Source organism: Alosa sapidissima, chromosome 2 (assembly GCF_018492685.1).
Source record: "Alosa sapidissima isolate fAloSap1 chromosome 2, fAloSap1.pri, whole genome shotgun sequence".
In the NCBI taxonomy this organism is placed as follows: Eukaryota; Metazoa; Chordata; class Actinopteri; order Clupeiformes; family Clupeidae; genus Alosa; species Alosa sapidissima.
In genome coordinates, this window is record NC_055958.1 from 42,806,653 (window position 1) to 42,827,255 (window position 20,603).

Consider the following 20,603-nt stretch of genomic DNA (forward strand, 5'->3'; position numbering starts at 1 on the left):
GTAGCCTACTCATCACACAGACATCATATGTATCACATCACATGAAAGAGTTTTTTCTCAGCTTTTAAATGATGTTAGCCGCTAGTTGCTGTTGTAAACAGTTCACAAAAAAGCAACTTTAATTTAATCATATTATTCTACATTCTGCGCCCTCTTCCCTCAACACAAGACAAGCCATATATCAGAATAAACAGCAGACTGAACACAAAAGCATTCCCCTTATGCATGTATATTGATAACCCAATGTAACTGCCATGTTAAGTTGGTGCATCTTCATTATGTAGTGAGCTACTTTTGCAGTGTTTGTGTAACTTACAGTAGCTTGCTACATTTAACTGGGTGGTAGCTTCTCCGTAGTGAAGCTTCATTTATGGCAGAGTAACTGGTAGCTTAGCTCATTACATTTTCCAAGTAGCTTGCCTAACACTGGCTTCCAAACTTCCAAAACTAGTACATCGTGCTTGCAGTGGGTGTGGGTGTGTGTGTGGGGGGTTAATAAGATGATGCCGGTGAACGTATGCAGCCTCGGCCCCGTCTGATGCACCACTTGATTCAAGACAAAACAACAGTTTTAGAGAAATGTATTTTATAAGGAAAATATGAAATCCAATTAAAAAACAACAGCATTTTTTGGTTTAGTGTCTTATTCCTGATCGACACAATAAATAGAACAATTGAACAGGTGTAAAACGATGTCTTCCCTGCTAAAAAAAACCCCGCTAGAAACCAGCTAGTGGTCTTTGCTGGTGTGGCTGGTTGGGACACCAGCTGGATATGCTGGCGTGAACATCTGAGGAAGCTGGTCGTGCAGCAGTGAGGGGTTAGGTGCCTTGCTTGAGGGCACTTCAGCCGTGCCTACTGGTCGGGGTTCGAATCAAATGTATTTTCTTAAATATATATACACAATATATACATATACACATTCTTTAAAAATATATACATCTACATATACACATTCTTTAAAAATATATACATATACATATTCTTTTAAAACAAGAACTTGGGGGAATCCACAGGGGATTCTTTGATGGCTGAATCTATGAAGTCTTCATAGGCCGTTGGTTCCATTGTTTGTCTGTTCATGATCTGAAGAAATAAACGAGCAGAACAGTTACATTTTTGCTACTGACAGAAATTAGAGGAAAATGTGAAATATGCAACAGGTGGAGTTCAGAAATGACCAAAATACCAATAAAATGTTTTATGTCAAAGAATAAAATGAAAAAGAATTTCATTAATATCAAACAAAATGGCAACACTACAATTCTCACATCTGTGACATCACCTCAGAAACCTCAATAAGATCACCTTTTTGATTCTTGAAATGTATTTTGTATTATTCTTCAAATTACAGGCTACTACACTAGGAACTGTATGCAGTTACCCAATCAAAATTAGCATTCTGTTTGTTGCTACATTTTAACACAAGGTGAATCATTTTACCTCGAGCAGTACCATACTTCCTGCATCACTGACACAAGCTGAGGGTTCAGATCATGATTTTTTACTGCATTAAAATAAAATATAAGTATATAAGTATAAGTATGTATACTCTTTTGATCCCGTGAGGGAAATTTGGTCTCTGCATTTATCCCAATCCGTGAATTAGTGAAACACACTCAGCACACAGTGAACACACAGTGAGATGAAGCACACACTAATCCCGGCGCAGTGAGCTGCCTGCAACAACAGCGGCGCTCGGGGAGCAGTGAAGGGTTAGGTGCCTTGCTCAAGGGCACTTCAGCCGTGCCTACTGGTCGGGGTTCGAGCCGGCAACCCTCCGGTCACAAGTCCGAAGCGCTAACCAGTAGGCCACGGCTGCCCCCAAAGGCTGATGTGGTTGATGGGACTTGTTTGAAGAAGCATCCAGAATTTGAGAGCTCTCTTTTGCACGTTGATGGCCGACATGCATTGATTGGTGTTTTCTTTTGATTTTTAAGATGAGTCGGCATAATTTTACATGCAGGGTCTCTAAGTCTGACGTCACAGGTGTTTACTAGCACAATTAGCCAGTTTTCGCCACTTGTAAACCTTTAGATCAGATTCAACTTCTGTCATTGTTATTAACATGATGCTTGGATTGCTGCTGTCAAGTCAGATGGTTGGATACCAACAAGCAACTCAACAATTTGCAGCACCCATTTGTAATAGGGTTGTCATTACCTACACAGTAAAGCTTATTTTTATACAGTCCTCATATTGTAATCAAATAAAACTCGCCGATGCGGTCATAATCAAGCCAAGGTAAGGGTACTAAATCACCGCTCTAGGGCGGTGCTGCCTGGATTTCTGACACCTGAGGGGTATTTCACAAAGGCAGAATTAAGACATCCAAGATAAGTGATAAAGCGAGGTTTGACATAGCGTTGTCTGGTCATCCTAGCTCAACTCGTTTGACTAATGCCAATCCAGGATGAGTAGGAGCGACTAGGTCAAGCCAGGTGTAAGTAATTCAGGATGTGTACGCGTTCTCGTTTCTGCTCCAAAGTGCCCACGGTTGGAATAAAAAAGACGCGGAAAATAGCGTCATTCACACAAAGTGAACAACGGCTTTTGACATAGACTAACAATTAAGTAAAGTTGTCCTTTTTGGAATGGGGAATCATGGCTATTTCTGTAAAACAGCAGGAGTAGGCGTGGTAGACCAACTGAATGCAAATTTACGTATGCACCCACGTGTGAGTGCTTCCTTGTCTCGGAACGCAATGTCAATAAGAAAGCGCTTGCCACTGCAAATATGCACATATATGATATACCAATATTAATATTGTAGTTGAAAATACCTTCAAAAACTTGCCCCTCCACTCCCAATCAACTACAGTAGGCCCTAGGCTATTCATCAAACGTCTATCAATAAAATAAGCAAACAATGAGTACCTATAACCTATGTTAATAATTATAAGGCTATCACAATTAAAATAATAACCATATGGTAGTAGGCAGACAATCTGTTTTGTTTTGCGAGCAAATACATTTAGCAAATAGTTTATAAATGGAATAAAGCTCCTTAAAAAATAGCATGGAGGTCTGATGTGAATGACAGCTAGCAGAACCAATAAGACGACATAATTACCATTAGAATCAACTTGCTAATTAACCAGCTTGGCTGTTAGCCTGGTCGGGACCAGGCTAGGTGCAGAGAATAAATCCCCATGGTAACTTATGTGCCATCTCTTTTGTGAAACCAAGTCAAGGCTAAATTCATCCAGGATAACCTAAAAATCCCAGCTTAATCCCTTATCTAGGTTTTGTGAAATACCCCTCTGGGCTTATTTTGGAATATCATAATATTTGTCTTTTTTAGATCTACTTTCAGGATTCAGTATTGCTCTAGGTGCTGCTGTAGCCCCTATGCAGTGGGAGACATCAGCACCAGGGGCCTCATGTACAAAATTGTTGCGCAACAACTTTATTTACAACACAGTATTAGATTAGGTGACCGGAATTGGCTGATCTTCACGTATATAAGTATACGTATATTGATCCTGTGAGGGAAATTTGGACTCTGCATTTATCCCAATCCGTGAATTAGTGAAACACACTCAGCACACAGTGAACACAGTGAGGTGAAGCACACACTAATCCCGACGCAGTGAGCTGCCTGCATCAACAGTGGCGCTCGGGGAGCAGTGAGGGGTTAGGTGCCTTGCTCAAGGGCACTTCAGCCGTGCTTATTGGTCGGGGTTCGAACCGGCAACCCTCCGGTTAGAAGTCCGAAGTGCTTAAACTTATACTTAGAACTTATACATGTATACTTTATATACACACCAATTCTGCATGGAAATATATTTGTATTAATGTATTTTGGCAAGTATATTTTAAACTACTACAACACAATTCCCTGATATCCCATGCCCCAAATATGATAAAATTCCCTGACTTTCCATATCTGGAATAGACTTAATCAAAATTATATGATATTCCTGAAATGCCATGACCCGTGGGAATCCTGTACAAATCTAGGCATGCACCCATCAACAAACCATAGTAAAAATTATTTTGAACTTGACACATATAAGGTATTGATGAAACTTAGAGAATATTTAAAATCATGCCCCCAGAGTGTAGCACTGTAGCTGCCTGGCTGCTATACAGTAGCTGTTGGCTGCAGCAGCTCAAGCTAGGTGGCACAAAGAGTTTTAATGTTTTATTTCGTACAACAGTACTTGGTGGCACAAAGAGTTTTAATGTTTTATTTCGTACAACAGTACTTGGTGGTTTAACAAAAAAGAAAACCCACTTACTGCCCACTTCTGCTCAGTCTCAGTCTCACAGAGATTTCTCCCTCCTGCAGATCACTCACTGTGCCGCTCCTCTCGATCACATGACCATTCTTATACAGGTAGACGCGGGCTTCTTCATTGTTCCACTTGATCTTCATGTTATCAGCGCTCGTTTCAGGAGAGGGCTGAGAGAGTAGCTCTGTGAAAGTGATTTTATATTTAGAGAGTATTTACCTTGCTGGAACTTAGATTTACCCACATATCCTGCATCATTCATAATGTGATTTCTGATGGACTCTGCATTGTTGTAGGTGATAAATGCCTTGTTAAGGCAATATTAACAGGTACAGTTAACTGCTGAAAACGTTTGGTTGAAAATGACCAATACCAGAGTCAGCAGGGTGAACCAGATAGATAGATACTGTATTGATCCCCAAGGGGAAATTGAAGGTCAACCAACGTCCCCTTGAGCACTCTTACAATCATCATTATAAACTGAATAACACGCCATCACCCTCACTGACTGGGAATTTAAACAGTTTCTGTGGGTTCTCTTAGCTTCATCCCTTTCTGAAGATTCAGCCTAAAGTCAGTCAGCTACTCCATCTCCAGCTTACCTTGGGACATGCCAGATATCACACGGCTTTGACATCCTGTAAGAAAAGAGAATAAAGGGTTAACCCAAATGTAGAGATTATTTATAGATTGATGATGATATACACTCCACACTGTGCTGCCTTGTTTAGCTAATAATCATTTAGAGATTGATGATGATATACACTCCACACTGTGCTGCCTTGTTTAGCTAATAATCATTTATAGATTGATGATGATATACACTCCACACTGTGCTGCCTTGTTTAGCTAATAATCATTTAGAGATTGATGATGATATACACTCCACACTGTTCTGCCTTGTTTAGCTAATAATCATTTCACTTCTATGATGCCTGTGGAACTTGCAGCATATTGATCAATATTTTGAGGACATTCAGTTGCGCTGCGACATTAGCAGATAAATCTCATCAAAGTTCCTTTATTAGCTCTCTCAAGGGAGAAATAAGTATCCCGTGAGGGAAATTAGGTCTCTGCATTTATCCCAATCTGTGAATTAGTGAAACACACTCAGCACACAGTGAACACACAGTGAGGTGAAGCACACACTAATCCCGGCGCAGTGAGCTGCCTGCTACAGCGGCGCTCGGGGAGCAGTGAGGGGTTAGGTGCCTTGCTCAAGGGCACTTCAGCCGTGCCTACTGGTCGGGGTTCAAACCGGCAACCCTCCGGTTACAAGTCCGAAGTCCTGACCAGTGGGCCACGGTGTGCACTCACACACTTCTTACATGCACAATAAATAGCCCACCCAGTCCCAGTCCCAGTCAATAGTAGCTTTACATGCACAGTTCATCTATAATACTGAAAAAAATGTAGGCATGTCAGAATTAGTTATGTCGCTTACATAATGTAGCCTATAGTGATTTTTTGTCCCGCATCTATCTATCTATCTATCTATCTATCTATCTATCTATCTATCTATCTGGAGCGTTATTAACCGGTTCGGGAACTTTATTGTTATGTTCTAACCGGTTTAGGAACGTCAATTTTAGGGTTGAACCGATAACCAGAAACGTTAATATAATGTTTCTGTTCAGAACGAACCAATTGGGAAATAAGTCTGGTTCAAAGCCCTGTTCATTTTAAATGAATGGCAAATATTATGGATGAGTGTAGGAAACCGAAAGAAAATGGCGCAAATACAAACTTCAGATCCACTATGAAATCCATAAAGAGATGCTCCACATGTCTAATTCTAAAACATGCAAAGCAAGACAGTCTTTCTTCTCAAATATCATCAGTAGAAGTACAAATCACTTTTGTGTGCTATTTTCAACTGTGGAGAAGTTAACAAACCTCAGGCATGTTTTGTCTTAAAGTTTGAAACATATTTTTGAATTGCTCATCTTACCAACCCCTTATCTGTCACTGACCCATACGGCTGTTCAATTGCAATAACAGCAGAATTCACCACCCCTCTTATTACGATTAAAATTCTAATCGGATCAGCAGTTTTATTCCGTTCAAGGTGTTTATATGTGTCATTTTTATTCCAATTCTAATGGGATTAAAAGTGGCCATGTTCCCACCTTGTGATTCTCACTACTTACCAATTATAATTAGTAGAATGAGTATTAACAGCCCAAATGGAGCCATTATCCAATAATAGTGCCTCGTATGATCAAACTGGGGTCCTGAAAAAACAAAAAAAAACAAACACAAAATATGGCTTTTACCATTTGTTTCATTTTAAAAAGGTCAACCTGGGACTACGTACATTTACATTTACTTATTTGGCAGACACGTTTATCCAAAGCAACTTACAGCAATATTGGCCCGAATATAAGACAACCCTGAATATAAGACGACCCACCTTTTCAGCACAATTTTTTGTGAGGAAATTGGAGGAAATGGATAAAATAGCCTAAACAGAAACAGCTTTTTGTAGACCAAATGTTGTTTGATAAAGTTTTTTTTTTTTAATGCTGGTGATGAAACAATGAATTCCAGGGCTGCCAACTTTTCAAAAAACCTTGGAGTGAGATTTGGTGGGGCCAACCAAAATTTTGCTGCGGAAATTTTTGTTTGGCTCATTCAGCATTATACCGTACAGTAAAAAAAAAACGTACATCAGTGGTTCTCAGGTGTAGGGAGCAGGCATGGACAGATTATGAACTTTCGGGCCCCTGGGCCCACATGTATTAAGGGCTCCCCACTAATTGTCGCACATGTGGAAGGGGGGTTTGGGGGTCCTCCCCCAGAATTTTCTTCATTTGTTTGATGTGATTTCCTGTATTCTGGTGCATTTTGGTAGCTTAGAAATCTAGACACACCCTAGCGGCAGCAAATTACATTTGCTTCCAGGGCTAGTCTAGCAACTCTCCATTGGCTTGTGAGCTCGAAAAATTAAACTTCTATCAGGCCAATCAAATCGTCTATAGAGTCGTTAGGGGGGCATAACATAATGATTGATGGCAGAGTTGCAACGGTTTGGCTTAAATTCCCTGCTACTTGAAAACAAAGAAGATGGATATTGCTGTTGGCCAACAGTGTGACACGAGTTATGCTTGTTTTGAGATGGCAAAAGTTTGAACTAGCCAACTAGCTCTGCTGGTGGGAAAACGCATGGGACTCAGCGCTGTCCTATTGCGTGCAGAGGGAATTTGAAAGACAACCGATTATCCCACCCCTCGGACTGAGCACTGCGAACGGTGAGTGCTCAGACCCTACATTTTAATGTGGGTCTGGCTCGTCAGGCTAGCATTTTGGGGATGGCCAATACTAAATTCAATCAGATTCATAGCCTACATCCTGATGTGTTGATATTGAGGCAATGATTCCATGCAAAGGCTTGGGCTTCAGGGCACCCTGACACCTTGGGCCCCTGGGTCTGGGCCCAGAATGCCCGTGCAGTAATCCATCCCTGGGACCAGGGTCCCAGAGTTAAATGAACATTGGTATCAAAAGGATCTAGCCTACTACTAGGACCATGGGCGTCGGAGGCATTGTGAAAGTGGGTGGGACATTTCAGAGGGGGGGTATGGGGGTCCTCCCCCAGAAAACATTTTTTGGACTAGATGCAATTTCCTGAATTCTGGTACATTTTAACAGGTTATTTAGATACTTCTATATAACAAAATAAAGCCAGCGAAATTAATAAAAAGTAAATCATGCATAATTTAAAAATAACTCAATAGGCTACTTGGCTACGCAATAAGGTTTCCATTACAGCACCGCAGACGTTCAATGAACGCATGAAAGCGGATGGTTTGTTTGAAATCCCGACACTCTTTCAACTACATGGAACGTAATAGTGATCATCAAATACCTCCCCAGATTTCAGTGCCCATCAGTCCGAACATTTAACAATATAATCAAACAGTCCAAAAGTAAATTAAATATCAAACTAAACCGAAAATGTCATGCTTTTGAAGGCCTACCAGTATGCCGCTCCAAGAAACGCATGTCTCAAAATAAAACTTGCATAAGAAATAAAGGGCTGTCTCGAATACAATCCTGCCCCTAAAGGCCTGTACTTTGTCTTAAGACCCCGGCCATAATTTGAGGATTTACAGTATCTAAGTAGACAAACTGGCTTCAGATATCCAACAGAGTGAATAGAGATTGTGCAGTCTTAGCTGTGGTTAGTGACGTGATGCTGTTAATGGGGAGTTTTACATAGCCTAGCGTAAACCTATAGGTTATTATTTGGCGTACCTATAAGGCTTTTTACCTTATCAAAAGTGAGGGGATGACTGATCTCTTCAACACTGCGGGGGATTTGGCGCTTGTCACTGTGTGTGTGACAGAAGCGGAATGGGAGAATGCGTGTAACAAAAAAAAAAAAAAAGTTTATGAGTGATTTACGCGCAAATGGGAGAATCCAATGAAAATGACAATGAAGCACTAAACAGATGCTGAAAACAGCACTGGTATTTCGCACGGCAAAAGTGTGTGTGTGTGTGTGTGTGTTAAAACGTGGGTGGGTGTTTTGTAAGAATTTAAGAAATGTTTGTATATTTTAACTTTTAAATGCATCAATCAGGTGCACTTTCAAAATAAATTCAGAGGTCAAAAACTTGCTTATTTTTATGGAAATATTTGTGCTGTAGCCTAAGCTATTTTGCACTTCAGAATTATAACCATGCACACACAGGTGGAATAGTTATGGTGATATTGCAATAAGTTCACAACCACAAAAACATATGCTACATTTCACAGTTCAGAAATGTTCAAAAATGTGTGTACATTTCAGCACTCAATGAAATTATGCAGAAGTGGTCACCTGTGTTATTCAGCTGGTTTATTTAAGATAATATATTGGTCATTGTAATGGCCATAGCCTATAGCCTACATGCTATTCCTTTTTCAGGATGTACCCATATCTGCATGATGTGAATGTTTGCATATGGCTTATGTCAGGCTTTATATCAATATTTGTGTCTCGTTATTTGATTTTCTTCATATTTTTGCATTAATGTCACTAGGAAGCATGCCAATATAAATATATTCATTTATCTGTAATGGGATTGGCTGGAACCTGACAATATAAGAACCATGATGGTGGGATAATCTATGGCTGAGCAATTTACAAAAATGTATGTAGGCCTACTGACAAATAGTTTACATTAGAATACATTATAATTTCGCCCCAATGAGGCTATGTAGAAATGTGTTGCAATTTCAAAACCGGATTACTCAGGAACCACTTATTGCACAGAGGCATGCTTTATATCCTCGTATTCGGTACGGTTTGCTGTTTATTGTGATATTGGGTTTGCCACGTGTTGTGTGAAGGGTTAGTGAAATATTAAACCGAGAGTAATCCAAATATGATTAGCCTAAATTGCACGTCGGTTCAATGTTAATTTTCTCGCGAACCATTTATCACAGCAACTTGGCGCTAATATCATTGGAAAGCTTAGATTCTGCACGTTCACCTGATGTGTGATATCATATGTATAGGTTTAGTTTAGTTGAACCTCATCTGCCAGGTATTTGACCTACCAGGTTGACACTTCAGCGTGAAAAATACTCAATAATACTCAAAGCATACCTGAAGCCGGGGAAATGCGGGGGGAATGCGCCTGGGACGGCTTCTGAAGTTGCATCGCAAATGAGAGAAAATTTAGAAAATTCCACAGACAGGGGGTGCTCTTGAACCCTCTCACCGTCTCTGAAAGCATAACCGTGGCTCAACAGGTAGATCTATAGATAGGCTAAACTCATTTTTCAGGCATCTGACCGACCGGGTTGACACTTCAGCGTGAGAAATCGGGGGTGTGGCGTGTGAGTGTGTGAAACTAATCAAATGCGTGTGTCTCACGGCCAATGCGTGAGAGTTGGCACCTATGGAATTCATTTATAGGCCGTTTAACACCATTTAAATTAAATCATGAGATCAATTTCATTCATGCATTGGTCAAATTTAAATGAAATAAACACATAACTACATTAATGAATGACTTGGTATTTTTATAATGCCATAAAGGTGCAATTGGTAGTATTTCTACCAATTATGAATGAAAAGAACCATAGCCTCAATAACTTTCAATAACTGCATCAACAAAAGGCCTAGACGTCTAACTGTACAGTCTTGAAACAAACGGTTTCAACAACACTGACAGATGTTGGTATCGCAAAAAAACCTTTGATCAGCATTGCCCATCAGACCCAGGGGGTGTGAATGAGTTTTACTTAAATTGATCACATAGCCAACCGCTGAAAAGCCAATTAGCTTCTCCAAGTCTGATGGGCACGACTTCTCCGACGCAATTACAGTCCACTAAACCAATGCCCTGTGAGGTAGGATTCAAACCAGGAATGTGCTTTGCCTGAAATTGCCCATGTTTGAGAGTATGGATAGTAGGATGTAGTGAACTAAAATGGAACTTACTATCAGGCCAAAGGCAGCGGCCACTGCTGCAATCGGCATAACAGCCCCATCTTGAGGTACCTTCAACTACGAAAAAGAAAAAAAAAATGATTTAGGCTATGTCCACTCTATAGTGTTTTTGTTTGAATCCTAACTTCTGTTACGATTCACCTGTCCACATTAGACCATTGTATCCGAGCTCCTGAAACAGAATGATTGTTCATTTTAAGCCGGAGCCAAGCGGTTTCGTATTAGTCTTGACGATTGAATCACGGAACCATCCGAAACAGATGACCCACAAGTCTGTGTTCGTTGATTTGTTGTGCTTATACCACGTGACAATGGCCATATGTTTCATAAGTAAACCTTCCTCTCCATGACTACAGTCACAGTCAGTGAATGGTAAGGAAACTTGCAACTTACTTCAAAGACATACTGTAACTGTATGTGACAAATAAATCCCTCTTGATCATTAGAAGCACTGTTCTAAAATGTCCACCAGTGTTTGTTCACTTAGCAGACAAAGCCTGCTAAAATGCTAATGGCAATTCCTATAGGTTAAGAGCTGTCTATTGCACCCAGGCAGTAACTTGGCAGACATTGCCCATTTTCTCCCAGTTTGCAGATTTTGTTTATATATATCCCGTGTTGTGATTTTCAAGAGAATTCTGAACTTTAATTTTGAAGATTTTATTATTTATCTTTAGCTGGAAAAGTTAACTGTGTTGATGAATGAATGTGTTGCCTCGATTTTTATACTTATTTTAAAGTCTTCCAGTTTTCCTTCAAAGGCTCTCTTCCAAGGAACAGATAAGTTTCAAGTTTTTTATGGGGAGGTAAAACTTCAAAGCTATGTAAACATTTAATTGAAAAACCAAGACAGAGGGCCTTCCAAAATGTAATTATTTGTTATTGGGCTGCAAATTGTTTGCTAGTTTCAATCTCCTGAAACAGACTGGTGCTGTGCAGAGGCGTCACTTGCTGCACTGATTCAACCCCCCCCCCCCCCCCCCCCCATCATGTATCTCCAGCCCAGTAGTAAGTGCAACGCTTAGGATTTGGATACAATTTAGGCAAACGTTCCATTTCTCTGATCTTTCCAGTCAGTCCTGTTTGTACTAATCAACGTTTTCCGGCTGCTAAAAGAGATGACACTTTCAAACAGTGGGACATTACTACATGTTAACATTTTTTCATAAATAACGTCTTTCCCTGTTTCATCTTCAGGTTCATCATTTTATTCAAACACACGCATGGCTTTCTGATATTATGTTTCTAAAAGATTCTTTTTAATTTGTTTTTCTTGTTTGCCCCCCCCTCCCCTTTTTGTTTTGTTTCTTTGTTTCCTTTCCTTAGCACAAGGGTTTGAATAGTGGAATGGTGACACAAGACACCAATAGAATGGTGTCTTGTTATAAATCGACAATGTAATGCTGCATTGTATATTGTACATTCTTTAAAACAATACAAATATATATATTTTTTTTTTTTAAACTTGAATTTAGTTTATTGAATTAAATTTTAACTATACATCTACTGCAATGCTTAATATTATTCTAATGTTGTAAGTCACTTAAAAGAATTTGCTGAGTACCAGCATAACAGATACTCACGTGGGACTTCCACCCGCGTTTCTCTGGTCTGTCCTGGGCTTGTCACTCTGCAGAGGAAGTTGCTGCCGTCACTCTGCTCCACAGTGACTGAGCTCTTCACTCTGAGCCCCTCAGGGAACCTTTGGATACATGGGGGATCAACTGGGAGAGTCCGGCCCTCACTGTCCACCCACTCCACCTGGGGCTCAGAAGACCAGCCTGAGGATTCACACTGCAGACGCGCACTGCCGTTCCCCAGACCCTCAGCAGAGATGACCGGAGTGGAGCCCACAGCTGGAGAAGAAACCATCAAATGAGTTGCAGTGAGTATAGAGAAGGCAAGACGATCAGAAACCATCAAATGAGTTGCAGTGAGTATAGAGGCCAAAATGAGTAGAAGGGACAGAGTGATTGATATGACTTTAAGACTCTTGTTGGGTTACGTCACTGATCAACATTTTTTAACCATTCTCTTTCATTTTATAGAAATTTAGTTTAGTTGCAAAAGTGCTAAATTTGTATGTAACCTAGAAATCTAGACGCACCCTAGCGGCAGCAAATGTAATTGGCTAGTCTAGCAACACTCCTTGTTGGCTTGCGAGCTGGAAAAATGAAACTTCGATTGGCCCAATCACATTGTGTATAGAGACGTTAGGCGGGCTTAACATAATGATTGATGGCAGAGTTGCAACTGTTTGGCTTGAATTCCCTGCTACTTGAAAACAAGGAAGATGGATGTTGCTGTTGGCGAACAGCGTGACACGAGTTAAGCTTTATTTTAAGTTTGAACTAGCCAACTAGCTCCGCTGGTGGTAAAACGCATGGGACTCATGAGTTGTAGCGCTGTCCTATTTTGGACCTCAGATGGCTCTGCATTAAAACCAGACCTGTTTCTGCAAAGAAAATCATTGTATGGGAAAACTTGATAAAAAAAAAAAGTGGAGATGATATTAACGCCTCAGTAAAATCGATCAAGCTCAGTGGAGATCATATCTTTGCTCTTCTGGAGGCAACAGTTCTAGAAACAAATTTGGTTTTGGGCATTTTCAGGGTTTTGTGTGATTTTACAAAGGGGGGAAACAATTTTGATCTTAACAATAAAAGTACTTTCAATGACCTATGTACATTTATGTCTATTTTCAAAAACTTTCTAGAAATTATTTTTTATTTTTTCATTTATTCATTTATTATTTTTTCAAATTCACAAATTGTCAAGGATTTCAAAGACCTGTAGGAACCTAAAGAAACCATATTTACATGTGATCTGGCCCCAAGCTCATTTAAGATGGACCAAGCCAAAGTGGAAAACTGTCCCATTGGACCAATCAAAATTGTATTTCTGTTAGGAAATCATGGACTCATGGGCCGTACAATGTTGCCACTGGTCATAAAAATACTCTCTCTCACACTGGTGACCAAGCTGGTACCCCACACCCTGATGCATACTCTCTTCAGAAGAAATGAAGTCCTTAGGGCATTGCATGCCATTGACCCTAGGAGCACCACTTGAGCGGACAAGTTAGACCCTTTTCTCCTGAAGTTATCTGTTCCTCTCATAACAGAGCAACTAACCCATATTTTTAACCTTGCTATCACTTCTGGCACGATCCCTCAAGTCTGGAAAATGGCCTATGTAACCCCTTTACACAAAAGTGGTGACAAGGATAATTTAAATAATTAAATCGCCCAATTTACAAATTACCCTGGTTAGCAAAATAACTGGAATCCTTAGTAAACAGCCAACTGAAATCATTTCTTAGAAGACATTCACTATTAAATCCCTGCCAATCTGGCAAAGCAAAACACAACACAATCTCAACTGCTACCTTGGTCACAAATAATATAATATCTGCCCTTGACAGTAGTACAGTTTGTAGATTTGTCAAAAGTATTCAATACCGTCGGTCATACTTTACTTAGCATCTGGTTTCAAAACTATTTCTCAGATTTCAATGTGTTAAATCAGTGATGTAAAGTCTGACTTTCTATAAGAAAGGGTGTCTCTCAAGGCTCTGTTTTAGGTCCGGTCCTTTTTACCATTTACATTAATGAAATAGCTTCCTCTCTGAAAAGTTGTCATGTCCATCTCTATGCCGATGATACCATAATATACTGTATTGCTGACTCTATCTGTAAGGGTCCGGTGCCACGTGCTCCTTTGTTTGTTCCCCATGTGCTTTGTGTTTACCTGCCTGTCACCTGTCTTTGTCTCCGCCCCATCTCCTTATTTGGTCTGTGCTTCCTGTCTTGTTAGTTTTCCCTCCATTTCTGTTCCCACACCTGTTCCCCGTTATTGTCTTGTTGGTCTCGTCCAGTCCTCTGTCTTTCTGCTAATTAGTCGGTTAGTTTAATATTGGTTTCCACCGGTCTCTTGTTTTTACCTTGATCATTGTCCACCTGTGCCCTGTTACCCATGTGTATGTAAACCCTCTGTCTCCTCTCCGTCTTTGTCGGTTATTAGTCTTATTGTTTCGTGGTTTGCTGTAGTGTGCCTTCGTATTAAAGATTCCTGTTTTCACTAAGTGTGCCTCGATCTCAACTTTCCCTGCGCCTCGTCCAGTTCTCCATACTGCAAACGTAACACCATCAAACTTGCCATGAAAAATCTGCAACAATCCTTTACTGCTCTACAGGAAGCCCTGACTGATTTTAAATTAGTTTTAAATGACAAAAATTGTTTTATGTTGTTCTCCAGAGCCAGAAGAACTGACCCAAATGACTTGCGTCTTTTTACTCTTAATGGTCATGATATTGAACAGGTCTCTGAATATAAGTATCTGGGAAGTTGTCTTTCCATATTAACTATCTCACTAAACAGCTGAGGCAAAAGATTGGTCTTCTGTACAGAAACAAATCAAGCCTCTCCATGTCTTGCAGAAAAAGGATTGTTGAAGCCGTTTTTATGCCCGTGCTGGATTATGGGGATGTAATCTATAGGAACGCTGCCCCATCCTCCCTTAAAGCTCTAGACACAGTCTATCACTCTGCTATCAGGTTTGTGGCGGGGGCCAAATTTAATACACACCACTGTATCTTTTATGACAGTATTGGTTGGGCATCTGTGGCCTACTGGTTAGCGCTTCGGACTTGTAACCGGAGAGTTGCCAGTTCGAACCCCCACTAGTAGGCACGGCTGAAGTGCCCTTGAGCAAGGCACCTAACCCCTCACTGCTCCCCGAGTGCCGCTGTTGTAGCAGGCAGCTCACTGCGCCAAATTTCCCTTACGGGATCAAAAGAGTATACTTATATCTATACTTAACAGAAAGACGGTCCAGACACTGGATACTGTTCATTTACAAATCCCTTATTGGGGAACTTTTACATATCTTCTCTGTTAAACTGGCACTCAGGTCCTCATCTGACTCGGTCCAATAACTATCTTCAGCTTAAAGTCCCCAGTGTTCGTTCTGAGTTGGGAAAGTCAGCTTTTTGTTTTGATGCCCCCACCACTTGGAACTCAATTCAACACACATTTAACCTAAATCATTTAGCTTCTTATGGTCAATTCAAATAATTAGTAACAAGCCTCCCTGTCCCAGTCTGTAGCTGTTTTACCTGATTGTCTGTATTTTATTTGATCTATTCTTATTTTATTTGATCTATTTTAAGGCTGTGATCTCAGTGGTTGCTGTTATTATATTATTGTTTCATGTTGTATCTCGGCTACACTGAAAATGAGGGCTGCCCTCAATTGTCGACCCGAGAAGGAAAAAAAAGGCTTAAAGAATGAGTAGCAGACAAAAATGGTTTATTTCACTTTCTATGGGAAAAGACGAACGACTGTGGGACCAGTTGATATAAAGAAAGAATTATCTGCACATTATAATAGGTTATTACACGGCTCATTATAATGCTGCATAATGTTCCATTTACTTAAATGGGCCTTCTTAGCCTGGAAAATCCAGACCCTGTTAATAAAGAAAGATTAAGGGTCTGGCCACGAATAATGAAAATGGCCCAACTTGAGGGACGGCACCAAGCAAGCATTTGAAAATCTCACTGCATGCAATTGGATAACACTATGACCAATGTTTACTGACTGATTCGTTGCAGCGCAGTCATCATATGCTTAGCTCGCCTCATGGCCCACCTATATCAGATACACCGATGTGATTGGTTCCTCGCGATGCAAGGGGTAAAAGTAACATGCATCATTACTCATTGCCAGAGTGTCTCGCAGAGACAATTCAAATTGTGCTTTTCGCGAGAACTCCAGGGTAGGGCCTCAGCCTCAACGTTCAGTGATCTGATATTTCTCGACAACAGACCATTGCTAAATATAACAGACCGCTGTCAAGGAAAACAGGTTTTGTGTTTCTTATTTACGTCCTTCATATCACTCCGCAAGTAGTCCGGTCACTTCTTGCGATGGAACTAAAAAGTGAAAGCTAGCGCTTCTTCTCTAATGTGTTCACCTGCCAGGCCTCACTTCCTGTCTCCATATATAGGAGTTCCTGGTGGTGTCATAAAGCCAGTAAAAGTGCCAGCAGGGGGAGGTAAATTTCAATAAAATAAACTTAAGCTTAAATTGGCCCTAACATACCGGCCCCTAATTGTGAGCCAACATGGAGAACAATTATCAAAAGGAAGGAGCCAATTAAAGTTCAAAGTCTAATGTCCAGATACATTAGTCTAAATTTAAGTAAAGTTATTTTGGTGCAAGTCTCAATAGACTCATTTTATTTGTGATCTTCTGCTTCCATAAGTAGGCATAGTTTGCTCACTGGCCTTTCAAGGATGTTCGCTTTGGTCTTCACTAAAACACTTCGCACTAGACCTTTTGATCCAGGTAGAGATTTGACCACTCTGCCCAGCTGCCAGGAGTTCCTAGGGGCAGTTTCATCCACAATCACGACCAGGTCTCCGGTGGTTAAGTTTCTCCTGGGTCTGTTCCATTTGATTCTCTCCTGCATGAGAGGTCAGTATTCCTTTACCCATCTCTGCCAGAAAAGGTCTGATATGTCTCCATCTTCGCTGGGAGTACAAATCTCCTTTCTGGAAGAGTCCTGGTGGCATGACTGGTTTTGATTACAACTGGAGAAGATGGTTCGGGGTAAGAGGTTCCAGATCGTTTGGGTCACTAGTCACTGTGGTGATGGGTCAGTCATTCATGATGGCCTCGACTTCACACAGTGCTGTTTGGAGAGCCTCGTCATCCAAGCGCTGCTCTTTCAGAATAGAATAAAGAATCTTTTTGACGAGACGAATCAACCTTTCCCATACTCCTCCATGATGTGCTCCTGAGGGGGGATTGAAAGTCCACTTCACTCCTTCCTTGAGTAGTGCATGTTGGATTTTGGAGTGATCAATTTCCTTCAAGGCCTCTTGTAACTCTCTGTTTGCACCAATGAAGTTATTGCCGCAATCGGATCTGATGCTTGACACAGGTCCTCTGCGGCAAATGAATCTGCGTAAAGCATTGATGCACGAGTCAGTGTTCAGTAACTCGCCACTTCAAGGTGCACTGCACGGCAAACAAGACAGGTAAAGATCACCCCATAGCGTTTTACCTGCGACCGGCCCCGCTTTACCTCAATAGGCCCGAAGTAATCTACCCCCACATGGGTGAATGGTGGTTCATCTGGGGTTATGCGGTCCTGTGGCAAATCTGCCATCTTCTGCTGTTCCACCTTGGCTTGATATCTTCGGCAGAAGATGCACCCTTTTATGGTTTTCCTAGCCATGGCATGAGCCAAAATCTTTCTCGCAGTTTGGCTAGCATGTGACTTCGTCCTGAGTGGCCTACTTGCAGATGGATTTGCTGTAGGATCAGTCTCGAGATGTGAGTTCTTTGGAAGAATTACTGGGTTCTTCATTTCACTAGGTAAGGCTGTTTTGTTGAGCCTACCTCCTACTCTCAAGATACCCTGGTCCAGAGTTGGGTCCAGCTTGCGGAGAGTGCTTGTTTTGGCACATGGCTGCCCTCGCTTGAGTGAGTTAATCTCCTGCTGGAAAGCTTTTCTTTATTCAAAGTGGATAATACAATCTTCCGCCTCCTGCAGGTCTTCTACAGTAAGTCCTACTTTTGCTTTGGACTTTAGGTCAGTCTGAGCGGTTCTAGTGACTATGTAGTTTCTGTTCTTGCAGAAGTGCCCGAAACTTCAGCATCCATGCTACAGCTCTTTTGAGTCTGTTCCAGTGTGAGTAGTACTCAATTAGCTTGCTTAGTGGGCTCTTCATTTCTACAAGCAGACAATTAACTATCATTTCTTTTTTCTTTTAGCGCATTTGGCCATTCAGTGTCTGGTTTAGCAAGAAACTGGTCCTTGGAAACATCTTTTGGACTTCAGGAAACCTTCAATGTTCAAACCACGTGAAACGTCATCAGCCGGATTTTCTTTAGAGCCAATGTGCCACCACTGGTCTTTGTCTGAAAGTTCACAGATGTCTGAAATCCTACTGGCCACGAAGGTTTTGAATCTTCTGTTCTCATTTCTGATGTATTTTAGCACAGATTCGCTGTCGGTCCAAAAGACTGAGGGCTCCAACTCCAATTCCAGTTCTGACCCCAGCAGTCGATCCATCTTGGCTGCAAGTGTTGCTGAGGCTAGCTCTAATCTTGGGATAGTTACTTGCTTCAGCGGTGTCACTCTGGATTTCCCCAGAACAAGTGTCACATGGATTTCACCTGCTCTGTTGGTCAGTTTTAGGTAGCTTACACTGCCGTAGACATTTTCGCTTTCATCACAAAAGTGATGCATCTGCGCCTTTTCAACTTGGCCAAAGTTCTTGGGCTTTATGCATCTGTTGATTTGAACATTGGACAGTTGCTCCAGTTCAGCAACCCACTTCTTCCAAGGTGTGAGGTAAGTCTCTGATATGCCATCATCCCATCCGCACTTCAGTTTGCAGAGGCCTTGGAGGATCTGCTTTGCTTTTAGGATGAATGGTGCCAGGAATCCTAAGGGATCATAAATAGAGCTGACGACTGATAGGATACCCCGACGTGTCAGGGGTCTGTCCTGGAGAGTGACACGAAAAATGAAGGTGTCCTTTTCAATATTCCATTGAACTCCTAGAGCTCTCTCTAGTGGCAGCTTCTCTCTGTCCAGATCCAGTTCTTTGATCTGCTTCGCCTTGTACTCATCGGGAATGGAAGCAAGCACAGAGCGGCTGTTGCAAATCCACTTTGTGAGCTTGAATCAACCCCGCGAGCAGAGGTCTCTGAGGTCTTTGCAGAGGGAAATGGCCTGGTCTTCTGTTGCCACAGACTTAAGACAGTCATCGACATAAAAGTTGCGTTTGATGGTCCTGCTCACCTCTTCAGCATAGCCGTGACATTGGTCATCTGCAGTCTTGCGCAGTGCAAAGTTGGCACATGTTGGAGAGGATATTGCTCCGAATAGGTGGACGGTCATCCGATACTCCTCGAGGTTCCTTGATGTGTCGCCGTCTGGCCACCACAGGAATCTCAACAGGTCTCGGTCATCATCATGGACACAGACTTGGTGAAACATTCCTTCTATGTCTGCCATCATAGCAATGGGTTCTTGGCGGAACCTTAGCAGAACGGCGAGGAGAGGGTTAGCCAGGTCAGGTCCTTGAAGTAGTTTATCGTTGAGGGATGTTTGTTGGAATGTTGACGAACAAACGAATACCACTCTAAGGGTTTTCTTCCTTTTGTGATACACTGCATGATGTGGGATGTACCACACTTTACCATTTTGCCTCTGAAGCCTGTCCTTTGGCACCATCTTTGGCACCATCTCGGCATAGTCAGTCATGAAGTTCCTGTAATCCAGAGCATAAGTTGGATCTGATTTGAACTTTCTGATCAGGTTCAGGGCTCGTTGCTTGGCAACGTCATGGTTGTTCGGCATCATAATATCTCGGTCACGCAGTGGAAGTGACATATAGTAATGTCCGTTCTTGAGCATTACTGAGCTTTTGGCACTCTGCATGAACTTGAGATCTTCAGCAGACATCTCTTTCTTTTCATCATATTTCCTCTCGGGAAAATCATGATTGTACTGCTGTACCAGTAGATCCTTCAACTCGGTCACAGAGATGTGGTTTGCAGTTAAAGTTGGCAATCTTGAAGACTCCTCAGCAGTGCAAGAGTTGAGTGGTCCATTGATCACCCATCACTTCACTGGGTGAAGGTCACTGGGATGGCATCTTGTGTGTAGACTTTAGGGAGTTCCAAAAAGGTGTTCCCATCCAGGTTGCCTACTTCCAGTCCAGAAAGCTCGTATCTTGAGACAGTCTTGATCTGCCCCATCGTCCGTAGGAGAATCTCAGTCTTACGGCCTCTGACGTTCAACTGTCTTCTCAGTGTCTCCGTACAGAACGTTCCTGAACTTCCTGGATCCAGAAAGGCGTAGGTCAGCACAGCCTTGCTTCCCTTAGTGACTTTTA

At 41.6% G+C, this 20,603-nt stretch overlaps 1 protein-coding gene across 3 annotated transcripts in view; it reads right to left on the reverse strand.

The window, feature by feature from the left end:
* Positions 1-857: 857 nt before the first annotated feature.
* LOC121703889 (butyrophilin-like protein 10) overlaps positions 858-20,603 on the reverse strand; it is a 43,666-nt gene continuing 23,920 nt past the window's right edge. The window contains exons 4-9 of one of the 3 annotated variants that reach the window (XM_042084369.1): positions 12,267-12,539; positions 10,675-10,740; positions 6,389-6,472; positions 4,841-4,876; positions 4,245-4,422; positions 858-1,086 (exon numbers count right to left, since the gene is read on the reverse strand). In XM_042084369.1, coding sequence (XP_041940303.1) covers positions 1,080-1,086; positions 4,245-4,422; positions 4,841-4,876; positions 6,389-6,472; positions 10,675-10,740; positions 12,267-12,539 — 644 coding nt within the window. In that variant the 3' untranslated portion in view covers positions 858-1,079. The remainder of the gene's footprint in view (positions 1,087-4,244; positions 4,423-4,840; positions 4,877-6,388; positions 6,473-10,674; positions 10,741-12,266; positions 12,540-20,603) is intronic. The other 2 variants (XM_042084367.1, XM_042084368.1) reach the window with 2 other exon arrangements.